This window comes from Nasonia vitripennis, chromosome 2 (genome assembly GCF_009193385.2).
Source record: "Nasonia vitripennis strain AsymCx chromosome 2, Nvit_psr_1.1, whole genome shotgun sequence".
Taxonomy (NCBI): domain Eukaryota; kingdom Metazoa; phylum Arthropoda; class Insecta; order Hymenoptera; family Pteromalidae; genus Nasonia; species Nasonia vitripennis.
This window is the reverse complement of record NC_045758.1, coordinates 4,489,778-4,508,296: the sequence shown is the minus strand read 5'-3', so window position 1 is coordinate 4,508,296 and position 18,519 is coordinate 4,489,778. Positions and strand designations below refer to the sequence as shown.

General features: G+C 37.9%; 1 protein-coding gene across 3 annotated transcripts; it reads left to right on the top strand.

The window, feature by feature from the left end:
- Window positions 1-194: 194 nt before the first annotated feature.
- Window positions 195-8,321, top strand: LOC100121006 (uncharacterized protein KIAA0513). Of its 3 annotated transcripts, none has more exons than XM_001604545.6 (10): window positions 221-308; window positions 2,074-2,419; window positions 3,062-3,348; window positions 3,594-3,635; window positions 4,943-5,047; window positions 5,281-5,441; window positions 5,583-5,769; window positions 5,896-6,118; window positions 6,190-6,284; window positions 6,351-8,321. In XM_001604545.6, exons 2-10 carry the CDS (start codon window positions 2,091-2,093, stop codon window positions 6,413-6,415), a joined length of 1,494 nt encoding a protein of 497 aa, XP_001604595.2. In that variant the 5' UTR covers window positions 221-308; window positions 2,074-2,090; the 3' UTR covers window positions 6,416-8,321. The 3 variants fall into 3 exon arrangements, with proteins under 3 accessions (XP_008209612.1, XP_001604595.2, XP_016837644.1); XM_016982155.3 differs by lacking the exon at window positions 221-308 and adding an exon at window positions 348-467 and having other exon boundaries at window positions 6,351-7,280; XM_008211390.4 differs by lacking the exon at window positions 3,594-3,635 and having other exon boundaries at window positions 195-308; window positions 6,351-7,280.
- The last annotated feature ends 10,198 nt before the right edge of the window (window positions 8,322-18,519 follow it).

Below are 18,519 nucleotides of genomic sequence, written 5' to 3'. Positions count from 1 at the left end.
ACAGACTCAATTTGTCAACAAACGGTATTCTGAAACAAATGATTAAATCTTTAAATTTTTACGATTTTACCATTGTCGGTATATTATCAACCGTTAGCTACGTTCCCACTCTTCAAGGAACGAACGACTGAATGTGCCGCGCGAGGATACGAAGTAGTACTTAGTAGTATTGATTTTTTAGCAGCGCATGTGCAATGAGCTGGTCACGTGTTAGCGACCCACTGCAGATTGCAGAATGAGAAGTTCCTATGGCCGAACACACAACTTGTCGTGTCGCTTCAAAAGCATCAGGAAAAACTAATTGATAGGTACGTTGTGTTATTAGAACTAAACCGCTTTTGTTAAATTAGTTTTTACGTGTCTTTGAACATCCATATGGAGTAGTTTTTAGCTACGATTTCAGTGATAGTTTTACTCCGTATCCAGTGTTTGTATATAAATACAGTGTAGTGATTGTTTTCAGGATTGTAAGTTTACATCAAGCCATCGTTTCAATGCACGCATATTTCAATATTTCCATAAGAGCCATGAGAAAGTTTCAGTTTTTTTACTATGCGTTATTGTAGATATTTTTTACGAAGTGTATGGTTGTGAAAATATTGTATAAAATTTAGTAATTTCAATTTTGGCTTTCAATGTTTATTATTGTTACAAAAATAATCAATAATTGTGTAACTATATCGGCTTGAATCTCGTAAAAAAATGTTGCTTGTAGGTTAAATATAAATCATTACATCAGTGAATATTTTTAGAATTTATAATTACAAAAGCAATATTTAAAAGCTGCAATCTTTTGTACGCAGAGCGAAAAATATTGACGCGCTATAATTTATTTTTTTTTTTATTTTATTCAATAATTAAAATCGAGTAATATTTTAATTCGCTGCGTTTTGTGTTATTTCATAGGTCTGAGTATTAGCTAACTAAACTGATACGTGCAAGTTGCACGACATTAGAATGTGCATATAATCGTACTTCAACCTGCATTGCGGATATCGACTGTAAATATTTTTGTTTCAATCCCTGACCTGCATATGCGCTTGAATCTCTAAAATAATAAACTATTTGGTCAGAATAAATGCAGAATGTCGTGCAAATTCAATACTTTGTCTAAAATATTAACAATTACTTTTTTCTTGTAAAATGCTAAAATTATAAGTAACGTAATTATTCTACTTAGAATAGTTTGGAATTTTGTATACTGTGTTTTAAACCGGCTTCAGATTTGTCCAAATGTTTCAATTGTTATGTGCATTAAAAAAGTCCTAGTAAAAACTGGGACCGCTATCGGAAGCGGCAGAAATTCAGAGCGCTACCTTGACCTTCTTATTCCAATGATAGCTCCGCGTTTCACTGTTTCAAATAAAGCGAATTCATTAAAAACAAAAGTTCTTGCATTTCAAGCTGAACATATATTTACCTATTGCGGTTCTATAATTTGAAATATTATATACTTTGCAGAGAGTAGAATTTTTATTAAATTTACTCACGAGGTTCATACTTGCTCGGCGGCATTCTTATCGTCGTCGATAAAGTCCTGACCAAAAATAATTTAGCCGGAAGCGTCGTGATTATATTCTCTCGTTGTGAACCTTAAACTCATATTCTTATCTCGTTATTGTTACAAAGTTCACCATAACGTTCGAAATGTTTGCAAAAATGTTTCGCAGTTGAAATTTTCGCACTAATTACCCCTTGCGATAACAGGCTAATGAGCTCTAACGAACACCTGTTTACAAAAGTAGGGCACGCTATCATCCAAACATTTTCCTCTTGCGTGGTAAAGCTTTCCCGATACACATAATAATAATAAAATATGAAATTCCTCGAAAGTTCAAAATCAAATTTCCCATCGCGTCGTAAACAACCCATACGACATCCCTTTTCCGTTCCAGCGAGTAAAAGCGAATTTCATATCGCAGCGCTGTGGTAATCCCATTTGTCGCGGGATCATCCGCGCAGCCTCGGCTATCAAGTTTACGGCGCTTCTCCCATCCAATACGAGCACAACAAGCTTTAGCTCCGTATAGCTTATAACTGTCGTGTATCTATATCTCTCCTTCTAATAAACAGCGAACAGACGACACGGCATGGTGGACGTGACGTCAGCGCCGGCATCCGCCGAGACAGGTAGCTTCATGGGTCGCACCAGAGGCGCTTTGCGCTCGATGCGCTCGGTCCTCGGAGGCGGCGGCGAGTACTTGCAGGGCCTGGGGAATAGGATCGGCACAGCTCTCAGTAGCAGCCTCGAGGAAAGCGACCCGACCACCTCACCCTCCACCCAGACATCCCAGACTCAACCGGGAGCCAGGGCTGCGCTGCATAAGCAGCAACAGAAGCAACAGCAGCTCGAGAAAGACGCCACAGCGACGGCCGCCGCTACCGAGCTCGACGCCAGGAGGAAACTCAGATTCCCGAGGTTATTGCGTTATGACGTTCGCTTTAGCGCTTGCTCTTACTCTCTCCACGATCTGTGACGCGCGCGAGCGCGCTGCTAATGAAAGCAATTTTATTGCGTCCACGTAGCTTTTTTTTATTTCGCTTCGACGTACAGAGAGAGAGAGAGAGAGAGAGAGAGAGAGAGAGAGAGAGAGAGAGAGAGAGAGCTTTTGCCGGGATTCCTATTATTAGACGCTTTTATTGAAGTTGATGAGTTGCGACCACGCATATTTCTATACTTTCGTCTCATACTTTCGTCGGAGCGATTTATTTCGTACGTGCCAACTGCGACTTTTGTCGGTTTTACGGAATATTGGAAACGCGTTTGAAACTGTAGTAATATATGTCTCTCTGTTATGTTCTTTTTTAAATCGGATTCATAATTCCCGGTATAACACCCTGTTTAACATTCCGCTCGGCGATATGCGAGAGCCGTAATCTGAACATCATAAATATCGATCGCGCATCGAGGATATCAAGGATTGAAACTTTACACTTTTACTCCGAGAGTTCAGATTGACACTTCGCCTTGATTCGATATTTAAACCCGTTAAAGCGTTACATAGTTAAGTTCAGTTTACAAAATGAATTTATAATAATCAACGTATTCAACCATTTCAAGATTCGGCAACGGCTCGACCTACGAAGACTACGACGCGATGATCAGGCGCAAGTTCGAGCAGCAGGAGATGGCCCGCTGCTCGCGAATAAGCAGGAAATACCCGGGCATGTCGTACGAGGAAATAGCGTCTTCCAGGTCGGCCTCGGTCAAACGCTCGGAACCTAAAAAGATCGAGGAGGTAATGAGTCCTGCGGACAAGGAGAGCGTCGATAGCGCAGAGCCGCTGCAGGAGAAGGACGTCAAGGCCTCGGGGGCCGATCCCTTCAACAAACTCGACAGCAAAGTCGGTGAGGAAACATGGACGTTAGCTTCTGCCTGCGGATGTATACCGGCAGAGCGGAAATACTCACGTCTTTTTTCTACTATAAACTTTAATCTTCTCTTTATTAATACTTACTTCTTCAGCTTACGATCACGATCATGCGCAATTGCGATTTACATATCAGATTTAATGTTATATTTCTCTCCATATAATAGTGCGATAATATGTTTTTAACGTTTTTTCCTTTTTTCTATATTTTTCTCACTAAAGCGAGGGCACCGAACCGTTATCAGACCGTGGTTTTTCGTTTAGGTAAATCAACGACGATGTAGTTGTTAATTATTTTTGTACATATCAATGTTCCTGGTGTAATTAATGTTGCTCTATATACATATCCACCGTCCGATATTTCTTTTTTCTTTTTCACTTTGTTTGTGTTTTGAAAAGATCCTGAGTTGTTTTGTTCGAACCCTTATGTTTTACTTTTTAACTGAACATCACGGTATTATACCATAATTCATACACCAGTACGTAAACCTTGATCTATATTCTCCGAATCAATGAGATACAGTTATACAGACATTTACACTTATATCTAGATCACGAATCGACTGGATAATACGAAATTACCGAAACATATCCGACCTCACCACATTAGTCTTTTTAAAAATGCTTCATTAGTGTACGTACTGCGTTATGCAACTTACCTTATGCGACTGTTTCTTGCTAGTACATACTTGACGTCACAATGTGTCGGTGATCTTTGCTTACGAAGTATATATAGACTATCGTTTGTGAGTTATTATATCAAGAAGCTATATTTTAAAAGCTAGCTCGACAAACTGCCTCCATAACACGCTTACGCAATTCGTTTTACAGACCGACTATCGAAAGCAACAAACTACTTTGCCTCATACACAGTTGTACATAGTACGCGGAATTAAAAACACTGATGATTTATGCTTGCACTTGTAACCTGTTTGTATGACTAAAGTTAAAAATATAACGCTATCAATAATAGTCCAATGCTCGATGTATTTATAGCTGCATTATTAACTTCCAAAAACGAAACTCTTGCCAAAATGCAAGACGATCATTTATGTAACTGTAGAAAATACACAGCCAAGATAACGGCAACGCTCGCTGTAAAAAGAAAAAAATAGCAATTATATGTACGTACCTGCATGATAAGTATTACCTCATGTTGCTTTGCATGCGAGAGGAATGAGCGATACGTGCCTGTAGCCGATATGAGAGAGCTTATAAAAGGCCGGAGCTTTTGTGTTTGCACTCTCCTTTCCGGGACGTATCGCTCGTTGACGCACACGGCTGCTTCGCAGGTAGTGTGTTGTTGTCGCTGCTCCATAGCTCCGAGAGAAAAAAAGGTATCAGCTCGCTGCAGGCAAAGAGCAATAAGCCGCTATTGTTTTAATTTCATACGACCTCGCGCGCCGAGCTGCCACGTCGACAGGCTTTTGGTCCAATTTCGAGCGGTGCCTTTTTTCTCGACGAGCCTCTGTGTGCATAGCTTTTTTCTCTCTTTGTTGTCGCGCGATTTGAAGAGCGCTGTGTGTGTCAGTGCCAGGGGACGATTTTTCCAGCAAATTATGTGATTTCAGATATGCCGTCAAGTAGTGGTTCGACGAGCGATGCGGACTACGGACCGAGCGCCAGCTTGGACTCGACGAGCGCAGGCGATGGACGCAGGGACTGGCAGAGATCTGGTACATTATTTGTTCGTGAATAACTCAATTTTGATAGATTGAATGTGAAAATTAGTGTTAAAGTGTGCATTGCTTGCGGTTGCAGTTGATTTACTCTCGGCTTTGTCATGTTTCAATAATCTTATTAGAGCTGGAAAGTTCTTGATTGCGTTGAATTTTTACTGAGCTTATTGACGCAGTCGCCTATAAATACCTAGATTTAGATAATTAATGCAAATACTTGAAATATCCAGGCTCATCGGGATCGATCCAGTCCTGGGCTTCGAGTTTGTCGGCTGATAGTCAATCGGAAGAAGCTGCCGTAGAATTTATGAAAATGTTTGTGCCTAAGCTGTTCGAATCTCCCAGCACCATTGAGCAGGAGCAGAAAGCCACCTTCGGCCAGATGGTGCTTGTAAGTGAAAAATTTTAGTTTCCACATTTTAAGCATACGTTTTTTTATCCCTGAGAAAAAAGCTTAAAATCGTCGAAATCGCACAAAGCTCTCAGGAAGTCGTACCTCTGCATGAAACTTTTGAAAATAAACTATTTTTAGACGGAGTCTGGCCGAGTGTGGTTCGCAAGGGTTGTGAATGCAAGGAGAGCGCGTCCCTGCGTAACAGAAGAGTCATTCTACTCGTTGGCTCAGCACTTCGCGGTGGCTCTTTTCGAATGCCACGAAGCAGACGACTTTGCGCCTGCGAAAAGTCTTATGAATATGTGCTTTACGTTTTACCATGAAAGTAAGCATTTTTCTGAAACAGCTATGCATATGCGCGCTACGCAAATATACATTTTCAAGTTTTGAATAGCGCGATGCTTTTATCCGCTGGAAAATTGTTTATCCGAGCTTTTCCGTACTTTTTCAGTCGAAGTACCTGGAGTAGAACCATATCGTGAATATTTATACACGAACCTGAGGGTTCAACCAATATGGACGTCAATGCGTTTTTGGACCGCAGCCTTTTTCGATGCGCTACAATGCGAAAGAGCTGCCAAGCCTGTGCCTCCAAGACCTAAATCGACAGATCAAGAAGTCGCTGCCGCTGAAGACAGGAAGTTTCACGCCAACATAGCGTTTGGCCAATTGGGGTAAGATTTACCATATATCGTAAACAGATGTGTGTATACTCTTTTCTTCATACCCGACTTTAAATTTGCAGGACTTTTACGTGTAACATGCACGCTTTTGGGCTACCCAGAAATCTCTGTCTCGATTTTTTACGAAAACAGTGCGTTATCGCTAACTTAACACAAGGTACGCTTACCGAACTTTTTGTAGGCTCAAATTTAATGCTAATGACTTAAATTTTCGTTGTTGCAGATCAAGAAAAAATGCTGAAAGACAATATAGAGAGGATGTTCGATGAGACTGAACCTTGGCGATAGCGAGAAGTAGTGGAGCACATTTTTACATGTAATAAGAGTAACATCTCGATGTTAAAACAAGAGGATAAATTCAATTGAACCTGATAGTCGCAAAGAATAACGAATTACATCTCGAGCAGCTTACGCATCCTTTCAACAACTTCCTAAACATAAAAAGAATCATGAGCTTAAGCTTAATCAATTGCGATGGTCAATCGGGCTTAAAAGTGATATCACTAGTCAGCGTAATCGAAGTGAAATCGACGATAACCAGAATCAATTATATGTACGTATGTATGTATATATATATATATATCATATGTTAATTTTTCATGAGAGGACCAGATAACGTGTGGGAATTTCCGAGGAAATTCATTTGTATTAAGTATTCCGCCGCGACGATCTCAAAAGAAGGGATCTCGCATCTCGCTCTGTAAATTGCGTGAAAGTGTTTACTTCTAAGGAACGAACGGAACGAAACGAGTGTGCTACATATATTTTTCAAACGAATACACAATACAGCACGGTGTAAGATATGCCAGAAGTATTAATTGATATTTCAAACTGAAAATTTTCTTCCATATACATTTAAATTTCTATACACATGGAAAAACAGATTAGTGTGATATCTTTATTTGAGCTTTCCATCAAATAGTCGATATTAATAGCATTTTGAAGGTCTACTACAGCATTTATAGGATATGATAACAGATTATAAATTTCACGTCAGATCTACGGTACATACTTAAAGAAATCCAATTTAATGTATTGAAGTTGCCAATGTGAGAATTTTTTTATACAAAAAATATTATCTTTGTATTTCACAAGAAAGATTTTGTAGAGTAAAGATTGTTAAACATTAAACGATTTTTATTTTGATCACAAATCGACCGATGCCTCCATTTCTTAAATCTCGTCAAATCTGCAGTAGGTATAACGATATAGGAAAAAGGGAAATATGAATAGTGTTCTGGCAAATAAAGTACGAGAGACGAATAAATTTTACATACTGTTTATTAATCATAATTTACTCGGAAAAGTCGGGCCTCAACCAGTGGGCCTCATCTTTTGTTTTATTAAACATATTTGATCGGTGAACATCACAATGTTAATTTTTGTCAAGTCCACGTACAGATTTCATGTTTTCATTTTTATTTTGCGCTCTGAGAAATGTGACGCAAAAAGACTGATAAAAGTATTCAAATCCCGTTGCCTACTATGTATCAAAGAAATCGCTACGAACGCAAGGTTTATAATTCACAGAAATCACCGTCAGCTGAAAAGGAAGAAAATCACCATTCATCGCTCGCTATACCTATCTCTCGTCGGGCTATGCGTCTTCGTACGAGCCTACAGACGTGTTAGCCCGCTTTTTACGTCCTTGGTTTATTTGTTCCGTTACCTCGCGTAACGCTGTACTCAATAAAAAAATGGCGCGTCAGTTTAACGAAAAAGAAATACGATAACAAATTATAAAAAAAGTCCTGACAAAGCGTCACACACGCGTTGACTAGCGCAAAAATATGAAGAAGTTAGAATCGACGAAAGGCGGTAACGGAGACCCTTGTTTTAACTTTTTGTTAATACGTATCAAAAAATGGCTGCCGAAATACGTCGCGCTGCTGGCTCGAATCCTTCTATAGTTTTTTTTGTCGTTATGTCTGAAATTATATATGTTAAAAGTGAAAAAATATTTAAAAAATACGCCAAACAATAGAAACTCCGAAAATGTTTTTTTCCTCTCTCGCACTCTCTCTCTCTCTCTCTCTCTCTCTCTCACTCTCGCTCTGTCACTCTCATCTCTTATTTCAAACACCGCTTTCTCGTTTTGCCACCGCGCTCAAACTTTAACGTCGTCTCAATCGTACCTTCGAATCGAAGCAGATTTTCGATTACTTTTTTTTTCATTTTTTGTTGATAAAAATGAGGATGTATACCATTATTCAGTTGAGGCCACGAATCGGAAATCGAGAGAGACTTATTATCGAGACGCGAGTCATTCGCGCGTGAATTCTGAAGAAATGACTTACGTACGCATTTAGGAAAGTCCAATTTTCTCCCGTTTGATCGACTTTTCAGACAATTTGCCTTTGCTATAAATAGTTCATTAAACATTTTTTGAATTCCGATCAAATCGTCGCTGAACGAAAAATAAAAAAAAAATTAATTTTACTTTTCCAAAAGCGTACAGACAATAGAGGATAAAGGGCTGAAATATCGGAAAATCCATACATTCGTTGATTTACCTACGTATTCGTTGTCCAAAAGTCCAATGTGCGGCTCTCGTCGAGCGCAAAGTTGGGGGAAGGGGGTTGGGAGCGAAGCGAGAGTGAAGGGCGAGAGAGAGGGATTTCAGAGCACAGAGTATTATATAGAAAGAGGCACGCGCCGCAGTGAAAACGGCCCCGGATAGGTCGGACAGGACGAGACGCAGCAGCGAGAGCTGTTGGCTCGTTCTTGCGATCAATCTTTCTCTTTGTTTTTGTTCTACGAAATTTAGCGCCCGAATCACGCGCGCGAATGACTCGCGGCATCGCTCCTAGTACCTATAATATTATTATAACGCGCGTGGCGAGATGAAATGGCACAAGGCTGTACTTGAGTTCTCGTTGGGAATATCGTCGAGGGACTGAATATCTTCAAAAAACTTCGGTAAAAATATCGCGTCACCCTTGTGCCATTCGGATCGCTGCACTGGTTCAATTTTTTTTTATTTTAAACTTCCCTTTCCGTCTTTTTGTTTGCTCCGTCCCACCGTTTTTAGTTTCTCTCTCTTTTTCTCGTTAATTCTCTGAAACGCCAACCGCCTCGCTCGTCGCGTCTCCAATATAGTGCTATACGAAATGATCGTTTACAATGTCATAATATATATAATATTTATATATATAATATTCTACATTATAATCCTAAGTTCAAAAAATAATATTACAATATATATATATATATATATATATATATGTATATTTATATATAATGTGTATGCGTGTTGTTGTTGTTCGTGTTCTCACGTGTACGTGTACTTGTATATATCGACTTTTTTCATTATTTCAATATTCTTTTTTTCTTCTTATTCGCTCCTTCGATCATCGCATCTCTTATTCGCTTATTCTCTCTTTCTCTCGGCCGCTAGTTTTAATCCACAACTGGATATATATTCGCAATTCCCTATCTCGTTATTACAGATTTTTATATATACTTAACGTTCGTCGAAGGCGGACAAAAAGTTTCCTCCCCCTTCCCGCATAAGTCGTCGTTACAGCGTGAAGTAAATCACGTTTTTTTTTTTATTAATAATTATTATTGCATCTCTCGTTTCGCCGCCTTCCTCAATTACATAACACACGCGCATCGCGATAATATGTCCGCCTTCGACCAATTCACGCACTTACATATAGCTAGTGAATCGTCGCCAAGTATAGACACATCATCATCATATACTTCGTCTCGCGTAAACGTAAGTTTGGATGTAAAACCACTAGGCGCTTCTCTTCTCTTGAATTTGAATAACAACCATTTACTTATTTGTTTTCACTAAATATATCACAAACTGCCGGCGGCGCTTCCAGCCTCGCGAGCTCGACATCGAATCCTCCTTTGTGTGTGTGTGTCGATGAATTTCGCTTCTTTCTCGCTTTCCTTTTGCTTGTTTACAAATTGAATCGTTTATTTGTTTCATTCTTAAAGTTAATCTTACGGTATAATTTTAGACGCAGATTCATTTTGTTTGACAAATTAATTTTGGATTAATTTGAATTCTCTTTCTCGAATAAACGTAGTATATATTATTCAACCAAAATAAATATACGACGAAGGAGTGACAAAGCAATCAAACGACCCAAATTTAACGATTAGAGCTTATTAAACAATGCTTCTCGTCATCGCGTCAATGTGATTTTTGTTTATTACATCAATGCATATTACGGGATTCGTGAAAGGCTCGTGACTGTGTTAAAGTCAGTCTTTTCAATAAAGTAATTTTTCTTAATAATATTATCGAGTGTGCAGTTCGTTAGTGTCCTTTGTATTTTTTCGAAAAATCATCGAGAATTCGAGATCGAGAGCACGAGGCTGCCGCCGGAAAAATATAACATAAGGGGTTACATGTTAATAGTTACATCACTGTCGGTCGAACCGGCGATACATTTCGGAGCTTCGCGGGTCCAAATCCTTCGCCCCTTAACTTTATATTATAATATGTTGTCTGTTTTATTTTGTTTTATTTTTGCTGCGAAAAGTACAATTGATTATCGTGGTGTCCTGCGAAGCTTCGAACGTTATTCACGGACGGTGCGCCGACGTAAGGTTAGTTCATTACTTATTTAAATGTCGAACTAGTAGTTCCTCCTTCACTTCACTTTTCATTTTTTTTATACTCTTAATGCGTAAGTATTCGTAATCTTAAGTGTAACGTTATGATTTATTTAGAGTTTTCTTTATTCCCGATAGGTTTTTCTTTCCTTATCTTTTCTTCTTTTGTTTAATAATTATGATCTCCCGTTATTTTTGTGTTTTGATTTAGTTGAATTTTTTTTTCGTGACGGTAGCTACATAATAGTTCGCCTCTTTATCATCTACTACCGTTACAAAATTTATTTTCCTTCTTATTTTCAACGTCTTATTTTTCGGAATTGAGAACTTGCAGTCAAGGGGGGGGTGAGATTCCGTCGCGATAATTCTGAAAGGGTTTTGAGAGAAAAGTTGCGCTAATAAAATAAAGTTACAGTACTGTTTACGTGTAGAGTAATAGAAACTTATCGCAAGAGAACAATTATATCGATATACAAGTAAAATCGTCATTAGTAAAATCGACTGAATACAAAAAAATTGACTCGAGAACTACCGGTTAAAAAGTATGTACGTAATTATCATCCGTAAAAATTAAGATAAAGTTTCTCAAGTAACAACTTAACAATAAAGAGCATAAAACTCAAAAAAATAAAAGTAAAAAGTACTCTCGGAGAACAGTCGCTTTCAAGAGATCAGACAAAATGAAGATGAAAGACAAAGAAACAAGAACGAAAGTTTGAAAAACATTCAGCGAACAAACGAGATAAAAACCGATAAAAGCAAAGGAAATATCGTGGTGTCGCGGAAAGTATATATATATATATATATATATATATATATATATATATATATGTGTGTGTGTGTGATTGTCGCGCGATAAGCGCATACACTGCAGGATTCTTCTTCGGTGCGTCGCGAAAAAGTATACAACTGCATTGCGCGAGGAGAGAGTCTATAAGCGCGCAGTAGCATTAGGTATATATATATATATATATATATATATATATGTGTGTGTGTGTGTGTGTGCGTCCGTACGCGTGCATACGCGTCGGAGGATTTTTCGGGATGAAGAAACTACAGAAGCATGGTTCAGTATATCTACGAGCGTAAAAGAGCGAGCGCGCGCAAAAAGCTCACACGAAAAGCGAGAGAGGGACGCGATAATAGTATTAGGTGTACGTACATAACTGTTTCGCGTATATATATATATATATATATATATATATATATATATACACACACACACGAGAGAGAGACTGTTTAGAGTTCTTTTTATACGTGTACATACGTGGATATACATATATAGTACTTTACGTTTTTAATGTAAATGTATAATAGGGTATAAATGTAGTAGGTCTAAACGGGAATCACGGAAATCGGTGAAAGCTTAGAGGAAGGAAAGTACAGAGTCTACATCTTCTATTTTTTGTGTATTTTTTGCATTTTTCTTTTCTTCTTCTCGTTTAAGTATTTTAATTAGTCGCTCGTTCGAAAGTTCGAAATCTAAATATTACCTTCGCGATCGTGTGTATGTGATTACGTGCGTGTGTGTGTGTGTTTTTTTTTTACTTTTAACTACGAGTTAAGTTCTGCTGGTAAACTTCGGAAATTACTGGAGAGACGAGATTCGAAAAGTGTGTCTTGATTACACGTTAGTCGTTCGCAACTCCGGCTACGGATCCGTGCTATTTTCTTCTTCTTTTTTTTTTTTTTTGCTTCGTTCTACAACTCTTTTATGCTTCTCGCGAAAAAAAGTCTGACCAGTTACAGAGTTTACGGGAGAGTCTACAGCGCTTTATCGCATCCTCGTTTTCGTTCAACTACGTTTAATAGGCTACGCTATACGTTAAAAGCTACGGTTTACCTAGCCCGTTCGTTTGTTAGTTTCGTTATATTTTTGTTCATTTTAAAGACATCGACGCATGCATTTTTTACTTGTTTTTACTTTTGGCTAGTCCTCGGTTAGTCTCGACAACGGAGAGAGATACGGCCTATGACTACAGCTAAAAGTTTCTTTCCCTTCTGACAGAGTTAGTGCTTTTACGGCCTAGCGCTACACAAGTTACACCGTTAAAGAGATTAGTAAAATGCAGTAGCTCGAAAGTATGATCGTCAGCGTCTCGCACCTCATTCCGCGACTCGTTACACCCCCTTCCGATCGCCGGTATAAGGTAGGTTTTTCTTTCGGTCGAGTTTCGAGGAATGGGCTGTTATTAGTTTGTCAAGCGCTCGCTCGACGACGAGCTTTCGATCGTTCATTGTTGTCGCTGCTCGAGAGCGCAAATGCGACTCGGAAAGTGTTTTTCGTTTGTTTGGACTCACGTGAAATATAGACGAGGTTTCTCTCTCTCTCTCTCTCTCTCTCTCTCTCTCTCTCTCTCTCTCTCTCTCTCTCTCTCTCTCTCTCTCTCTCTCTCTCTTACTATTCTATACTTTAAAGTTTACACAATGAAGAGGACACGTTTTACCAACTGTATATATAGGGGTGCCGAAAAAAGACGTAGTTTCCGAGGGACGAGATTTACACTCGAGAGAAGTTCGACGGAAGCGCACTCGTGTCACAGCTTTTTCGCTCTGCCTTACATTGTTGTGACGCTCTAGTGACACCGATTCTCGAATAAAACGGCGCTTTTATTATCACGTATAATCGAGTAAAAGCTGATCGATCGAACAGCTTTATAATGACCAAGGAGCTTGCGACGCTTTTTTCTCTTTCATCTATCTGGCTCGACTAAATGTAGACTTATTATATCGATGTTTTTTTCACGTACTATTAAGTTACACTGTAGAATAAAATCAAAAATATAGTCGTCTATATGTATTTTTTCCGTCAAGTCTATAAGACCAAAGACTCATAGGTGATCTGAAGGAAACTCTTTTAAATAATTTTTTTTTTTTATATTTCTAACGGACAAGCTTCCTTGGTTTGGACGGTCTAATGATTTTAACGCGTGTGAGTGCGTTCGATCCTCCTTCCAACGAGTGGAATCATCCGCGTACATGTACTTTTACACGCGATATCGCGGTTTACAATATGATATACACGCAGTTGTCGTCGTTACACTTGATTTCCTAAACATCGTAATATGCGGTGCCAAGATTTTGCACAGTGCGTAAGAAGCCATTTACATAGGTACACAATCGAGCATATCGAGCAAGAAAGAACGTCAAACGATGCGGAAATTCGTTAGATGTATCGAAACTGAATTCGGTAACGCGAGATGCGCGTCGGATTAATCGCTGATGTGTACTACTTCAATTAGCGAAAAAGTCGAGAGGGAAGAAGAGAGAGCAACCGAGTTACGTTCGCGTATAACGTCTGATAGAGGGGCAGAGGATATCGCGGAGTAGTTTCTCTGATGATTTTCCGCATCGGCCTGTACGTTAGCCTTCGGTTGCGCGCGCAAAGCAGCGTTTTTTTTCACATTACTACAAGCCGCGCGGCGAGCGGCGCAACCGCACGTTCGAATCCATATACCGAAAGGAAGCCAGTAGCAAAGGGAAGGCAACTGATATTTTCTCTGTTTCTTCGATAATTCCGTCGTTACGGGCATTCTCTCTCTCTTTTTTTTATACACATGCGCGTGGGGCAGGGAACGTTCACGGGTATACAGGGTACTGGGGGATTCCATTAAAAATTAATGCATCCGCTCTTTGCCATTGCTGCAGCAGCTAAAATCCCTTGACTCAAGTTTATTATAGAGAGGAAGCTCGAAACTTCGCTGAATTTATTTTATAACGTCTCGTTCCCCTATTACTTCCTTTTACTTTATACCTGTTTTTATTATTATTTTTTTTTAATCGTTAAATATCCCTTACTTTTTTTCGTTTAGTGAGATTTTTTTTACTTATGTTCTTATACAGCGGGTTAGCCCGCTATTAAAGTGTAGTTACGATGTACAGCCTTACTTATTCATCATATTTTTTTTTCTCGTATTTTAGTTCTCGATGCGCGATGCTACGTACAATACTAAGAGTTTTGGTATTCAAAGGGAAAGATATATATATATATATATATATATATATATATATATATATATACGTTCGTGTAGTTAGTAGTAAAAAAGTAGATCGTTGAACTTAGCTTAATTAGGTCAGAAGTATAATATGTATAAAATGGAAAACAACCTCGTGATTCTTCACTTTTCGGGGGTTTCTTGTATCAAAGAAGACTCGATGATCGAAATAAATCGTAAACAAATCCTTTTTTTTTCTTTTGGTTATTGTATATATAGTTGAACTTTAATGTTTGAATAAATCGCTGGACATTTGATTTTGTAAACGGAGACTTCTTTACATCGAGTACAAATGACATAAATCACTTCTATTCCGCAATCGCGTTCAAATCACCTATGCAATTATTGTAAACTAGAGATTATTCGACTTACGCGAAAAGTATATTTTTATATAGGTAATGTATTTTTTCTTTGCTATTTCGTATAATTTTTTTTTTACTTTATATTATATAATAAATCTTATATTTACACACTAGATACGGGCACAGAGGAACTCGTCCGTATGTCCTTTTCCGTCTACTTTGATCAGTTTTAACTTCTTATAAACGTACCCTACATAATCACGCAACCGCGAGAAATGGTGACAACGTTGTCGAACGAAAAACTAACGACGCAAAAATCAATAAAAACAGAAAACAACCTTTCTGAACAACAATAAACGCCTCGAAAAGAATAAACTTTAAACTTTGAAGATTACAAAAAAAGGAGATTCTTCTTATATAAAAAAAAACGCATCCAAACCTTACGAAACGACAGTGCTCGTATTGCACGATGCAACTGAGAATCAGCGATATATAAAACGTTAAAACTTTTTACTCGACTCGCGCAATGTTAGGTTTAACCTATCCAATTACTTTTTATCTCATGTTCCTGCAATATCTCTCTACCTACTTTATGTACAAAGGTTAAATTTACAAGATTGAACTTTCAGCTAGTCACAAAATGTATGGCAGCCTCGAAAACCTTCTTTCCCTTCTAATACCAAAGCCTTTGCTCATGTGCATGTCTGTGTCCGTGTCAGTGTGTCTGAGTGTGTAATCAGTGTATACGATTTAATAAAAAGTGTCATTTGATTCTTAAATGCTGTACAGGAACATTTACTTGCTTCACTCGCTTAATCTCGTCATGTATTTCGATTTTAACTAGAATATTTTTTCGTTTATGTTTAGTGCATTCGATTAATTGAAAATTATCGTATAAGAATTATTAACGGCAAGAGAGGAAGAGGAGACTTGATTAATTTTATCTTTAACTTTTTTCTCTATAATTATTTACTGCTTTAAATAAAGTCCTTTCGTCGAAACGCGGAGAGGATCCTACCTCGACTTTATGACTAGTTAAAAATGTGTTCTTACGTTTTCGTAAACCTTTATCGACATGTTTTTTTTTTCGGTGAGTTATTCTCAGCGTTTGACGATACCGGGAAACCAAAGAATTTCAGATCATGACGTAACGATCGGTTTAGTCGAAAAGTAAAAGTTTAAGCCTTTTTTCTTCGTTTAACTTTGTTCAATATTATTTGTTTCTTTTTTTTTTTTAATCGTGGACGGTCCAAGTTTACATACTCCCGATGCCTACTTCACTCGCGAACATAAAGGCGGACGAGGTCAGATCTGACTTTTTGTTTTCCCTTTTACAGTAAAGCAAGCGTCTTTAGTTCGTCGTCGTTTGTCCCCCTCTACATGTCGTCTTTCTATAACAAATTAAAATCACGATCGAATCACAGATTTATACCGCAGACGGGGAGAGTCTTGTGTTTGTCATACAACCGATGGCATCGTTCCCACCCACTTATCTGCGCGCCCGCGCTATAGTATAATAACAAACTATTATAAAATATCGCCCGGTAGGATGATTCCTCACGTCGTCCGCGTGGCTGCGAGAGAACTTTCACCTCCTAAATCGCTTCTCGTCAGATGGGCTACCCCAGGGTAACGCGCGTTTCTCGCGAAATTCCATTGCGAATGCTTTTTTTTATCGAAGGGTCGCGAGAGAATCAATGGTTTCGTACACTACAAGGAGATGGCGAGGACACTTTGTCCAATGCTTTTTGTCGAAGTAGCCAAAACCGTTTATTTTGTTTGGATCTCACATAGTTGTCGCATTTTTTATTTACCGCGAGTCTACAAAATGTCTGTCAGTTTACACGGTTACATACAAAAACTCCTATTTTAGTTGATTTTTATATGCTGATTTGTTTGAGTCGCGTCAATAAGTGTTTTATCGCGTGCATGTGAAGACTGCACCTATCATCGCTCTTTATCGTTTTCTCTCGTTTATTTCATTTAGTTTTCCCTTTCGTTATAATCGTATTAATATATACCGTCCTTCGAAAATCTATTATTAATTAAATATAATTTTTTGTTTAATTAATTAGAATTATCAATTAAATAGTACCGTTACCCGTCAAAGACTCTCGGCGTTACTCCGTTTTTTTCATATTTATTTATTTATTTATTCTTTTATTTATAATATATATATATAATTTTTTTTTTACTTTTCCTCTGATCTCTTTTATCTTTGACTCTTCCACCGGTTGACATATCGAACTCCACATTATGTTTGCGAAATGATCAAAAAAGCGCCTGCTACACTCTGGAAGAATACGTCGTTCCTTCACAAGTTTCTTTGTAAATACCTAATAGCTAATATGTGGTGTTATTATTTTTATTATTTTTTATTTGTAAATGGCCGTTCAAATAGCTTACGTCTGTTCTCGTTATATCGTTTCGTTTGGTTTTTTAACCTTTGATACCGCACGCCTCAATCCTCTCACACAAATATCTCATACTTGTATATATATTTATATGTATGCTTTTATCCCACCTATACATATACATATATATGATACAAAACGAAATATAATCAGGCTTATTCTTTGTTCATAAGAGTAAAAAACGTCGCCACCGATTTCTTTTATTATTTCTTTTTTTTAATATCCTATGCTTCTCGTTGATTTCATCAAGTATTAACATCATTCATGCGTCGCGTTGGCCAACAGGCCCTAGCTATCCTACTTATGCGATACGGTACAGTGTTCAATTTCAATTTCTTGCTTTTTCCAACTCCTGTCTCGCTGTCGCTCCGTTTGCACGTACGTCCGAAAACTTATATAATAACTTATAAAATCATATTATACCTTTAAAAAATATAATACGCAATTGGAGGCTTTTGTGATCAATGTGCCTGACCAACGAAGTGAGAATTTTCACGTTCACCGACTAGCTTTGCAAAAAATCATTTACTTATTTGGAAGTCAAGATCACATTCGTTTTCTTTTAACGCGAAATAGAACAAATTCAATTCTATCATTAAGAGTATTCATTATTCACGGTGAACCAAAAAAATTGCCACTTCGTCATTTCGATAAACGCGCTGACTTTCGAGTGATTAAACGTTAATAGAACAGAGGAAACGAAGTACTAAGAGATCGAAACTTTGACAGAGTCGCTTGTTAGGACATTTTATCGTTTTTTTCATTTTCTTACAAAATAACATTAATAATATTAATAATAGTAGTAAAAATAAAATAATAATAATAAAAATAATCGTAATAATCATGTAATAATATAATAATAATAATAAAAAGAGTTGACATATATTGCAAAAATGATCGCTCGAATGACACGTCGCATATATAACGGGGAAAAATACAGAAATAATCGAAGTCTCTCTTATTCGCGCGTAGCGAAATATCATCACAGCACGACGGGAAGCAACGCGGTTGTACAAATTTTGTTAACGTTAACGCGTCATTCTTGTGACTGTGTCTTTCTTTCTCCTCTTTTTCTCCGATTTCTCCAGGCTGTGAGAACGCACAAT

Bases quoted from the DNA above. Each gene is read 5' to 3' on its own strand.
- LOC100121006 (XM_001604545.6), top strand. From the start codon at position 2,091: ATGGTGGACGTGACGTCAGCGCCGGCATCCGCCGAGACAGGTAGCTTC. The intron at 2,420-3,061 runs GTTATTGCGTTA...AACCATTTCAAG, and splicing joins AGGAAACTCAGATTCCCGAG to ATTCGGCAACGGCTCGACCT. The intron at 5,048-5,280 runs GTACATTATTTG...TGAAATATCCAG, and splicing joins CAGGGACTGGCAGAGATCTG to GCTCATCGGGATCGATCCAG.